The sequence below is a fragment of the Mustelus asterias genome, chromosome 9, assembly GCF_964213995.1.
Source record: "Mustelus asterias chromosome 9, sMusAst1.hap1.1, whole genome shotgun sequence".
NCBI lineage: Eukaryota > Metazoa > Chordata > Chondrichthyes > Carcharhiniformes > Triakidae > Mustelus > Mustelus asterias.
In genome coordinates this window covers 56930830-56943815 of record NC_135809.1, presented here as the reverse complement: position 1 = coordinate 56943815, position 12986 = coordinate 56930830, and the positions used below count along the sequence as shown (strand labels likewise).

Below are 12986 nucleotides of genomic sequence, written 5' to 3'. Positions count from 1 at the left end.
TAAACATCACCACCTCACCCAGCAACATGGTAATACTAAACATAACCACCTCACCCAGCAACATGGTAATACTAAATATAACCACCTCACCCAGCAACATGGTAATACTAAACATCACCACCTCACCCAGCAACATGGTAATACTAAATATAACCACCTCACCCAGCAACATGGTAATACTAAATATAACTACCTCACCCAGCAGCATAGTAATACTAAATATAACCACCTCACCCAGCAACATGGTAATATTAAACATAACCACCTCATCCAGCAACATGGTAATACTAAATATAACCACCTCACCGAGCAACATGGTAATACTAAATATAACCACCTCACCCAGCAACATGGCAATATTAAACATAACCACCTCACCCAGCAACATGGTAATACTAAATATAACCACCTCACCCAGCAACATGGTAATATTAAACATAACCACCTCACCCAGCAACATGGTAATACTAAATATAACCACCTCACCCAGCAACATGGCAAAATTAAATATAACCACCTCACCCAGCAACATGGTAATACTAAACATAACCACCTCACCCAGCAACATGGCAAAATTAAATATAACCACCTCACCCAGCAACATGGTAATACTAAACATAACCACCTCACCCAGCAGCATGGTAATACTAAATATAACCACCTCACCCAGCAGCATGGTAATACTAAACATAACCACCTCACCCAGCAACATGGTAATACTAAATATAACCACCTCACCCAGCAACATGGTAATACTAAATATAACCACCTCACCCAGCAACATGGTAATACTAAATATAACCACCTCACCCAGCAACATGGTAATACTAAACATCACCACCTCACCCAGCAACATGGTAATACTAAACATAACCACCTCACCCAGCAACATGGTAATACTAAATATAACCACCTCACCCAGCAACATGGTAATACTAAACATCACCACCTCACCCAGCAACATGGTAATACTAAATATAACCACCTCACCCAGCAACATGGTAATACTAAATATAACTACCTCACCCAGCAGCATAGTAATACTAAATATAGCTACCTCACCTAGTAGCATGGTAACACTAAATATAACCACCTCACCTGGCAACATGGTAATACTAAATATAACCACCTCACCCAGCAACATGGCAATACTAAACATAACCACCTCACCCAGCAACATGGTAATACTAAATATAACTACCTCACCCAGCAGCATGGAAATACTAAATATAGCTACCTCACCTAGTAGCATGGTAACACTAAATATAACCACCTCACCCAGCAACATGGAAATACTAAATATAGCTACCTCACCTAGTAGCATGGTAACACTAAATATAACCACCTCACCCAGCAACATGGTAATACTAAATATAACTACTTCACCCGGCAACATGGAAATACTAAACATAACCACCTCATCTGGCAGCATGGTAATACTAAATATAACTACCTCACCTATCAACATAGAAACATCGAAAACTACAGCACAAAACAGGCCCTTTGGCCCCACAAGTTGTGCCGAACATATCCCTACCTTTTAGGCCTACCTATAACCCTCCATCCTATTAAGTCCCATGTACTCATCCAGGAGTCTCTTAAAAGACCCTATTGAGTTTGCCTCCACCACCACTGACGGCAGCCGATTCCACTCGCCCACCACCCTCTGTGTGAAAAACTTCCCCCTAACATTTCCCCTGTACCTACCCCTCAGCACCTTAAACCTGTGTCCTCGCGTAGCAGCCATTTCCACCCTGGGAGAAAGCCTCTGAGAGTCCACCCGATCTATGCCTGTCAACATCTTATATACCTCTATTAGGTCTCCTCTCAACCTACATCTCTCCAAGGAGAAAAGACCGAGCTCCCTCAGCCTATCCTCATAAGGCATGCCACTCAATCCAGGCAACATCCTTGTAAATCTCCTCTGCACCCTTTCAATCTTTTCCACATCCTTCCTGTAATGAGGCGACCAGAACTGAGCACAGTACTCCAAGTGGGGTCTGACGAGGGTCTTGTATAGCTGCATCATTATCCCCAGACTCCTAAACTCAATCCCTCGATCGATTGATAAAGGCCAGCACACCATACGCCTTCTTAACCACCTCCTCCACCTGTGGGGCCGATTTTAGAGTCCTATGGACCCGGACCCCAAGGTCCTTCTGATCCTCTACCGTACTAAGACTCTTTCTCTTTATATTGTACTCCTTCATCCCATTTGACCTGCCAAAATGGACCACTACGCATTTATCTGGGTTGAAGTCTATCTGCCACTTCTCCGCCCAGCCTTGCATCCTATCTATGTCCCTCTGTAACTTCTGACATCCCTATGGTAACATGGTAATGCTAAATATAACTACTTCACCTAGCAACATGGTAATACTAAATATAACTACTTCACCTAACAACATGGTAATACTAAATATAACCACCTCACCCAGCAACATGGTAATACTAAATATAACCACCTCACCCAGCAACATGGTAATACTAAATATAACCACCTCACCCAGCAACATGGTAATACTAAATATAACTACCTCACCCAGCAACATGGTAATACTAAATATAACTACCTCACCCGGCAACATGGTAATACTAAATATAACTACCTCACCTAGCAGCATGGTAATACTAAATATGACTACTTCACCTAACAACATGGTAATACTAAATATAACTACTTCACCCAGCAACATGGTAATACTAAATATAACCACCTCACCCAACAGCATGGTAATACTAAATATAACTACCTCACCCAGCAACATGGTAATACTAAATATATCTACCTGACCCAGCAGCATGGTGGTACTAATTACAATGTGAACATGACCAGATATTGTTTTTGTGTTGGTTGAGGGATCAATATTGGCCAGTAGACTGGGGAGTACTCCCCATTTCTTTGAATAATACCTCGAGATTTTTTTGTATCCATTGGAGAGGGTAGCTGTAACCTTGTGTCTTTAGTCAGACTTGAACCCACAACCTTCTGACCCAGAGGCAAGTGTGGTACCACCAAGCCACAGCACCATTTCAACTATTGGTCAGTGACCAATGACAGCTGGGGTGGCAGATGGCAGCTCTAATATTAGCCTCTGAGTCCTGAGCTGTGGAAGGGTTAAAAAAAAATCAAAGTTTCATTCCAGGTAGATGTCCTGGGACACTGGCAGGACATGGTATGGACATTTGGTGGGATTCTGCAACTTGTCCCCACAGTCAGATTGCCCAGTAACACTCAACAACTTATACAGAGTGATGGGAAGATTCCAGAGACATTGGCTAGTTCTGGAGTGGAGAAAACTGGCAGTCGGAATCACATAACTTTTTTAAAATTAAAATGTGAAATGTTCAGAAAATTTGACAATTCCCCAATGCATTGTGAAACTGTAACTTCCGCATCAAATTAAAATGCCAGCACGGAGTGCCGCTGACTTAGTGAAGTGTGCAGCAACTCAATTGACTGTCACAAATTGGAGCTCGTTCCAAGTTGCACAAAATGTCTAAATACAAATACAGTTCTGATTAAAGGGTTATTATTGCATCCTATGGCTGGGCCAATGTGTTTCGTTCCATTTCCCTGTCACACTGTTGTCTAAAGACCCATTGTTGAAGAAGAACATATGCTGCTCCTGAAAAGGCAATATTTTAACTTGAGTGGTTCTGTTTGACACTCATTCCAATTCCTTGCCTCATTTCCCAGTCTGTAAATATTTTCAACACAAACACATTATATTTGCCATTTAAACAAAGGCAAGTTGTCAATACTTTGCTAGAGTGGGAATCCAGATAGTAAGTGTCACCCACAATTGGAATAGAGGCTTCCACTGACAGAATTGATCAAGTATTCGTCCATATATTTTCCACAAGGGTCATGGACAGCCATTAGGAGCAGGGAACATGGTCACTCCTGCCCTCCAAAGGATGCTAGCCCAATTGTAGCTCTCAAACTGAGATTTGCTCAGGGCAGATTATCAACCTGTTCAACCAGTGATGAACATCCACCTAGCACTGTGAGATATACCACAAGATCCAGAGATCCCAAAGGAAGAGGATCAGTGTCTCCACCAGAAGACTATTCCTCTAAAGGGAGGAATTCCGAGTACAGCTCCCGACCAGTCTGGAAAATCTTCAGACATCCAACTCAATTCCTGGACATTGGGGTCAAATAAAGTCAGCTGTACTAGACTACTAGACCATCGGATTTGAACATTGGGGTCAAATAAAGTCAGCTGTACTAGACTACTAGACCATCGGATTTGAACATTGTCATCACCAAGACTGGCACGGCGAAATCGATGCTCAGATATGTGGCCACCTGGGGCCGAGACAAGCAGCATTCATCTGTCCACTAGAACCATCCAAGACTGCAAGACAAGATGACAGCATTCCAACAGCTCAAGGCTGACGTCCAAAGACAAATACAGAAAATAAAGGCCAAGCCAGGGGACGAGGAAGCCCAAGAGATCCAACAATATGCTGATCGTGACATGCAAAGCTTTTTTTAAAGGCGGTCGAGAGGCCAAGGTCAGATATACAAGATCCCCTTCATTCACAGGATGATGTTTCTCTTTTTGAAGTGCCACCTGCCGATGCTGGAAAGGACATTTTGAACAACTCCTCGTCTGCGAATGCCCAGCGGCAGCTGATACTTTCCAAACTATTTCCCAGTAGGCTCTGGTGGAGTGAATGGGTGAACCACAGTCGACAGGAGAGCTGCAGCAAGAAATCAAACGATGAAAAAACAACAAAATCCCGATCATATTCCAGCTGAGCTCTTGAAAGCAAGTGGCTTTCACTTATCGGGAACTCATGCACACATCCTGCTGACTTGGGAGGTAAAAGAACCTGACCAGGAATGCATCAATTGTAACTATCTTCAAGAAGGGAGATAAATCATGCTAACCCTCTTGTCCCTATCATGGAAAATGCTGACGTACATTCTCCTCAATCGCCTGCTTCCTGTGACTGAGGAAATCCTCCCAGACACACACTGTGGCTTTGGACCTTCCAGAGGAACCTCTGACGTGGTCTTTCCTGTGAGGCATATCCAAGAAAAACGTCAAGAACGACGGCAGGAACTCTTCATTGCGTTCTTCAATCTGACCCAGGCATTTGATTCTGTAAATCGTGAAGCTCTGCGGATTGTGCTCCAAAGATTTGATTATCCAAGAAACCTCGTTACAATCCTGTAACTGCCTTGAGTGGGAGATCTGAAATAGATGCCTTCAAAATCAAGACCAGGATCAAGAAAGGTTGTATGATAACCCCACATTATTTATGATCTGCCTGACAGTGACTATTTACTTCATCAAAGATCAACTGCCCTCTGGTGTCAATATTAAAACCCTCCCGGTGGAAAACTCTTTAACCTCAGTTACCTCCGTGCCAAAACTAAACTAGTCTCTATAGATATACAGTGTCTACAGTTTATGAATGACTGCAATCCCACTGTCCACTCTACAAGCCGCTCTCAATCTCTTCAACTCTGCACACAAGAATCTCTGCCTGTCCTTGAATGTTGCCAAGACAAAACAATGGGGTGGAAGACAGGATAGATTGAATGACAGAAGAGTTAATTTTCCAGGGCCAGAAAAGTATGGTGATGGAGCAAGAATTAAAAACAAAGAAACAAAAGATACGCCTAGCGCACGTGTGCTTCTGACTGAAAGTGAAAATAAGAGGGAAACCGAACATGTGAAGGAAACAAAATAGCTCACCCATCTTCCACCCAATTGCAGATCTTCTCCTGTCCATGTCCCTCCCACCCCTTGCTTAAAACCTATTTTATCTCTAACTTTTCCCAGTTCTGATGAAAGATCATTGAATTGAAGTGCTAATTCAGTTTCTCTCTCCACAGACTGCCAGACCTGCTGAGTATTTCCAGCGTTTCTCGTGTATATTTTAGATTTCCACCATTTGCAGAATTCTGCTTTTCGATTATAAAAAAAGGGAGACCTGCTTTCCTACAGTGTCTTTCACACCCAGCAGGTATTTCAAAGTGCCTTACGGTGAATGACAACCTGTTGGAATGTAGTCACTGGTGTAATGTAGGAAACAGCGGAATCAATTTGCATGCAGCAAGCTCCCACCAGCAGCAATGTGTTAATGACTGGGTAATCTGTTTTTGTGATGTTAATTGAGGGGCACTGGGAATACCTCCACTGCTGTTCTTCAAAATAGTAAGAAGTTTAACAACACCAGGTTAAAGTCCAACAGGTTTATTTGGTAGCAAAAGCCACACAAGCTTTCGAAGCTCTAAGCCCCTTCTTCAGGTGAGTGGGAATTCTGTTCACAAACAGAGCTTATAAAGACACAGCCTCAATTTACATGAATAATGGTTGGAATGCGAATACTTACAACTAATCAAGTCTTTAAGAAACAAAACAATGGGAGTGGAGAGAGCATCAAGACAGGCTAAAAAGATGTGTATTGTCTCCAGACAAGACAGCCAGTGAAACTCTGCAGGTCCACGCAACTGTGGGAGTTACAAATAGTGTCACATGAACCCAATATCCCGGTTGAGGCCGTCCTCGTGTGTGCGGAACTTGGCTATCAGTTTCTGCTCAGCGACTCTGCGCTGTTGTGTGTTGCGAAGGCCGCCTTGGAGAACGCTTACCCGAATATCAGAGGCCGAATGCCCGTGACCGCTGAAGTGCTCCCCAACAGGAAGAGAACAGTCTTGCCTGGTGATTGTCGAGCGGTGTTCATTCATCCGTTGTCGCAGCGTCTGCATAGTTTCCCCAATTTCCCCAATGCAACAGCGCAGAGTCGCTGAGCAGAAACTGATAGCCAAGTTCCGCACACACGAGGACGGCCTCAACCGGGATATTGGGTTCATGTCACACTATTTGTAACTCCCACAGTTGCGTGGACCTGCAGAGTTTCACTGGCTGTCTTGTCTGGAGACAATACACATCTTTTTAGCCTGTCTTGATGCTCTCTCCACTCCCATTGTTTTGTTTCTTAAAGACTTGATTAGTTGTAAGTATTCGCATTCCAACCATTATTCATGTAAATTGAGTCTGTGTCTTTATAAGCTCTGTTTGTGAACAGAATTCCCACTCACCTGAAGAAGGGGCTTAGAGCTTCGAAAGCTTGTGTGGCTTTTGCTACCAAATAAACCTGTTGGACTTTAACCTGGTGTTGTTAAACTTCTTACTGTGTTTACCCCAGTCCAACGCCGGCATCTCCACATCATGACTTCAAAATAGTGCCATGGGATCCACCTAAGAGGACATTTGGGGCCTCATTTTTAACATCTCGTCCAAAAGATGGCACCTCTGGCAGTGCAGCACTCCCTCAGTACTGCGTGGGAATATCAGTCTTGATTTTTGTGCTCAAGCACTGGAGTGGGGCTTGAGTACAAAGCTGGAGAATGGTCAGACAGTCAACATTGGCTGTCCATCAAGCATTCTGGGATACCACCGGAATGATCACTATCAATCCAGGCTCTTCCAACTCTTAACCTGCAGAGTAAGGAATTGCACAGCAACCTCCCGTGTTTGACTTTTGTCGCATATTCTTTTGTCCCACAGGGTAGCGCTAGCTAAAGGAAAGCTTTGGTAAATGTTGGGTTGATATTGTGTCCTGAATGTTAACAAAATTATTTTCTGAAGACAGGGCAACACGTCAACTTGAAGATTCTCATACAGGTGTGAAAATTCCTTTGAGTGCGTTTATCTAATGCCTGCATTGAACTAACAATACCGAAAACTGGTGAACAGTTTTCTGTCATACTTTCTGCCGAGGCAGTTTATTCCCCCCTCTTGGCCATGGATGTTTACATTGTTGGTTGTGGATGTGGTGCTGATCAGTAAGCTCTCCTGTTTTCCCTGTTGTATGTCAGTTGTTCTTCTGGTTCAGATGACCCCTCAGGAGCTTTGTACAGAAAGGTTTTCATATCAAGCACTTCTTGTTTCCAGACTGCTGGCTTGCTCGAAGGCACTGTTCCTTCGACATTCAAGCACCAGAACCTCATACGCTTTACCCAGAGGATCAGGAAGCTGGTGATGAACGTAATAATAGACTTACTATTGACTTTTTCACCATTAATTCTGTGGGTGATCGAGTGAATCACATTCTTGTCTAACAACACTGATAACGAATAGGGTGTCCCGGCACAACACGAACTGGACTTTTCACTGAATGTATTTCCCCTCCATGTCCATTCATTTAAAATGGCATTCAATTAAAATCTACTAAACCAAAAAGCAAATTCAATTGGCCCTGGCCAAATGGTCCAGTGTTGCACTGGTCTAGTCAAACTAGAAGGTCCTAGCTTCAGTCTCCTATTTGTGCTAATAGCCCCAATCTGACTAAGGACGATGGTAGTCCTTAGTCTCTGAAGCCAATGGCTTCAGAGAGAAGGGAGATCAGTCATTCATCACGTTCCCTGCTATTTCTGCAGTGCGCCCTGAGTGGAAATTGGAATTTCCTTTGCAGTAGAGCATCAAGTTTCAACTACAATCCCTCCAAAGTCGGGCGTCTGGTTGTCAGTCACTGTCAAAGCTCCTGTATAAGAAAGTCAGTTTGAGAAACTGAGTTGTAGAAACCATGTAAAAATATATAGGAGACTATATTTAATTTTATTTCTAAAAACTGCTATGTCGTCTTGCAAATGATCCGAAAAGGTGCCCCAATGGAATTTACTGCCTCTGTAACTATGCACACATTCCTGGGGATCCCTCTAATTATGGACACATTCCTGGGGATCCCTGTAATTATGGACACATTCCTGGGGACTCCCTGTAATTATGGACACATTCCTGGGGACTCCCTGTAATTATGGACACATTCCTGGGGACTCCCTGTAACTATGGACACATTTGTGAGGTCCCCTTGTAACTATGGACACATTCCTAGGGACCCTCTAACTATGGACACATTTCGGAGGATCCCCTATAACTTGGACACATTCCTGGGGATCCACTGTAAGTATTGATACATTCCTGGGGACCCCCTGTAACTGTGGACACATTCCTGGGACCCCCTCTAACTATGGACGCATTCCTCCGTACTCATTACAATCATTGATGCCTTTGCTCGCGCTGACTTCATGCCCCTCCCTCCCTGATAAAAAAATAACCTAATTGCCAGATTTTCTTTACTGGTTTCTGAGCACAATAACAGATGAGTCCCTGTGGGGGCTCCTGGTAAACCCAGGTGCCATTATTTCAACAGAAGCTTTGGTTGAAATGCCAATAAAGCTCTGATGTAGTGAAAGACCTGCTGTAGAGCACGACGGAAATATTCAGCTACAGATAAAGGCAGGACACAGAATCCTAAACACCAAAAGGAAATATCCAGGGTTTGGGAAGCTGATTGAATGGCCTCTGTCTTTCCCTTTAGAGCTCATTATACATGATAATTAGGAGGACAACCATACCAGCAGACACACACACGCAGACACACACACATGCACTAGTACTAATCTGATAGCAGGGGACTCAAATCAAGAGCCCCAAAAACATGCTGGTTTGACCCATAAGAGTAATGAGCCATTTTGCCTATAAAACCTACTGCAGTGACTGAGCTACCATCAAACACTCCCAAGACAGGTACAGAGTAAAGCTTCCTCTACACTGTCCCCATCAAACACTCCCAGGACAGATATAGCGCTGAGTTAGATACAGAGTAAGCTCTGATCATTGAATTTAGCAAGCACCATGGATTTAACCTGGGACTTTCTAGTTTGTTACTCTGTTCTGTCTGAAACTGAGTTAAAAGAGATGTAATCAACCTGTATCTCACTGAATGTGACTCACCACACAGTTTGTGAAACTCAACTAACACTGTTTATAGGTTGCACCGATGTTAAAAAGCCATTCATGTTTCCAATAAACTAGTATTGACTGGGGAGGAAACAAGCAACTGCCTTTACGAAGCTTTGAGTCAGCTCTGCATTCATCTACTTAATCCTGATTTATGAAACTTCACTTGCCGTTTATACTGACTTGTCCTGTCCAATTCTTGCTCCTTAAGTGTAAGGGACTGTGGATAATTGCCATACTCAAATTGATATTGAAGTAAGGTATAACCCATGAGTTACAGTGCAGTCCCTTTTATGTTTGAATCACACACACTGTACATGGCTTTAAAAGGCAGAAGGCATTAGCTCTCTACGCTGTCCTTTCACAAAGTGCTTACAGTTCACCTTGCATGACCATCTGTGTAACTTAGAAAGTAGTGAAAATGTGGTATTTCTTTCCACCCGCCCCCTCCCACTCATCCCACACCGAGAGTCAGTCAATTGAGACATTACGGTCAGTCAATTAATGTTTTTTAAAATCTCCATCCTATGCATTCTCTATAACAGTTTGATCTTCTTTCTTTACTCTGTACTTGTCTATAAGGACACTGACTCACTGGGTCACTCTTTATTAATGTGTTGTACAGCTCAAGCCATTGAGCAGCGCCTAGTGAAAATTGACCACACTGCCATCCACCCACACCTGCTGGACATGAAGATTGGGCAGGGCAAGTACGAACAAGGATTCTTTCCCAAGCTGCAGTCCGATGTCCTGTCAACAGGGCCAACTAATAACAAGTGAGTGTAAAGAAAAACAGCTCTTTTTAAATTCTTTCATGGGATGTGAAGGTCACTGACTAAGCCAGAATTTGTTGCCCATCCTAATTGCCCTTGAATTGAGTGCCTTGCCAGGCCATTTCAGAGGACATTTAAGAGTCGACCATATTGCGGTGTCTGGAGTCACATGTAGGCCAGACCATGCAAGGATGACAGATTTCTCTAAACGACGTTAGTGAACTAGATGGGTTTTTACAATAATGGAGGCTGCTTTCACAGTCATCAATACTGTGACTAACTTTCAATTCCAGATTTACGAATTGAATTTAAATTCCATAATGAGATTTGAACCCATGTCCTCAGGACACTAGCCTGGTCCTCTGGATTACTAGTCTAGTAACATTACCACTGCGCCACCAACATCTCCCCTAGAAACATCAATAAATGTATTCCCACCCATTCCTAGCAATTTCTGAATTGAGTACTTTCCTCATTCCTCCAGCCTGGCAATTTCCATGGAGGTGTGTATGGGTGGCACAGTGGTTAGCACTGCTGCCTCACAGCGCCAGGGACCCGGGTTCGATTCCGGCCTCGAGTGACTGTATGGAGTTTCCATATTCTCCCCGTGTCTGCGTGGGTTTCCTCTGGGTGCTCTGGTTTCCTCCCACACTTCAAAGATGTGCAGGTTAGGTGGATTGGCCATGCTAAATTGCCTCTTAGTGTCCCAAGATGTGTAGGTTGGGGGGATTAGCGGGGTAAATACTTGGGGTTACAGGGAATGGGTCTTGGGTGGGATTTCCCCTCAGTGTCAGGGGGATTACGTGGGGTTACAAGGATAGGGCCTGGGGTGGGATTGTTGTCGGTGCAGACTCAATGGGCCGAATGGCCTCCTTCTGCACTATAGGGATTCTATGTATTCGTAGGCAATTCAACTGCACTAAGCGGGTTAGGTTGATTGGTCATGCTAAAAAAAAATTGCCCCTTAGTGTCCTGAGATGCGTAGGTTCGAGGGATTAGTGGGTAGGATATGGGGGTAGGGCCTGGGTGGGATTGTGGTCGGTGCAGACTCGATGGGCCGAATGGCCTCTTTCTGTTACTGTAGGGTTTCTATGATTTCTATGATAAGCATCACATCTAAGCTGAACCTGTCCTTCACAGTGGCAGGTGAGCTTTGAGCAGGGCCTGATCCTTTTAAATATACAGATCAAACTAACAGAGAAATTTTCATATCGCACTGCAGTCGGGTTCCTGTCTTTGTTCGCTCAGGATGTTTCTGTCACATGTGATCAAAACCAATTTGAACTTGGTCAGAAGGACATGATATTTCCACCAGTTGGTCATCAATACAGTTAAACTGCAGAGTAATGAATCTATAATGATAACTGTGGAGAGCGTCCACGCGGAGCACTGCATTCAGCTTTAAACACCACACCTCAGGAAGGTTATACTGGCAATGGAAATGCTGCTCTGTAGATTCACCAGAATGACACCGGAGTTTGGAGAGTTAAATGATGAGGACAGGTCACAGAAGCTTGGCTCTAAACTCGAGTTTAGAAGATTGAGGGAGCGCTGCTCTGATCGAGATGTTTAAAATGTTAAAGGGGTCTGATCAGGCAGGTACAGTGAAACCATTTCTACTGGCACAGTGGTTAACACTGCTGCCTCACAGTGCCAGGGACCCGGGTTCAATTCCAGCCTTGGGTGACTGTCTGTGTGGAGTTTGCACATTCTCCCCGTGTCTATGTGGGCTTCCTCCGGGTGCTCCAGTTTCTTCCCACACTCCAAAGATGTGTAGGTTAGGTTGATTGGCCATGCTAAATTAGCCCTAGTGTCACGGAGATTAACGAGGTAAATGTGTGGGGTTACGGGAAAAGGGCCTGGGTGGGATTGTGTTCAGTGCAGACTTGATGGGCCGAATGGCTTCCTTCCGCACTGTAGGGATTCTATGATTCTATGGTGTGAGAATGGAGAACAAAGGGAGTATTATCTTCGAACTAGAGATGGACCAGTTGAGGGGGAAAATCAGGAAGCACTTTTTCAAAACAAATGGGAAGTCTGGAAGTGTCTCCCACGGTGTTGATCAGGCAACGATCGAGTTGACCGGCAGAGCAGACTCCGGGGTTGTTGCTCCCGTGCAAGTACTCGTGAAAAATCCATGCAAGCTCTGAATATTCCAACTTTATCCCCATCAGCCAGGCCAAAGGGTTTGGTCCCAGCATCAAAATCAAAACAAAATACTGCAGATGCTGGAAATCTGAAATAAGGACAGAAAATGCTGAAAAAACTCAGCAGGTCTGACAGCATCAGTGGAGGGGGATAAACAGAGTTAATGTTGGGAGTCCAATATGACCAGAAGAGTTCCGAAGAAGTCATATTGGACTTGAAACGTTAACTCTGTTTTTCTCTCTCTCTCTCTCTCTCTCCACAGATGCTGCAAGACCTGCTGAGTGTTTCCAGCATG

General features: G+C 44.0%; 1 protein-coding gene across 7 annotated transcripts in view; it reads left to right on the top strand.

Annotated features, from left to right (window-relative positions):
- Positions 1 to 12986, top strand: part of LOC144498704 (DENN domain-containing protein 5B) — a 286461-nt gene that overhangs the window by 218036 nt on the left and 55439 nt on the right. For all 7 annotated transcript variants that reach the window (XM_078220239.1, XM_078220238.1, XM_078220237.1 and 4 more), the window contains one exon: positions 10396 to 10546. In XM_078220239.1, the coding sequence (XP_078076365.1) occupies positions 10396 to 10546 (151 nt within the window). The remainder of the gene's footprint in view (positions 1 to 10395; positions 10547 to 12986) is intronic.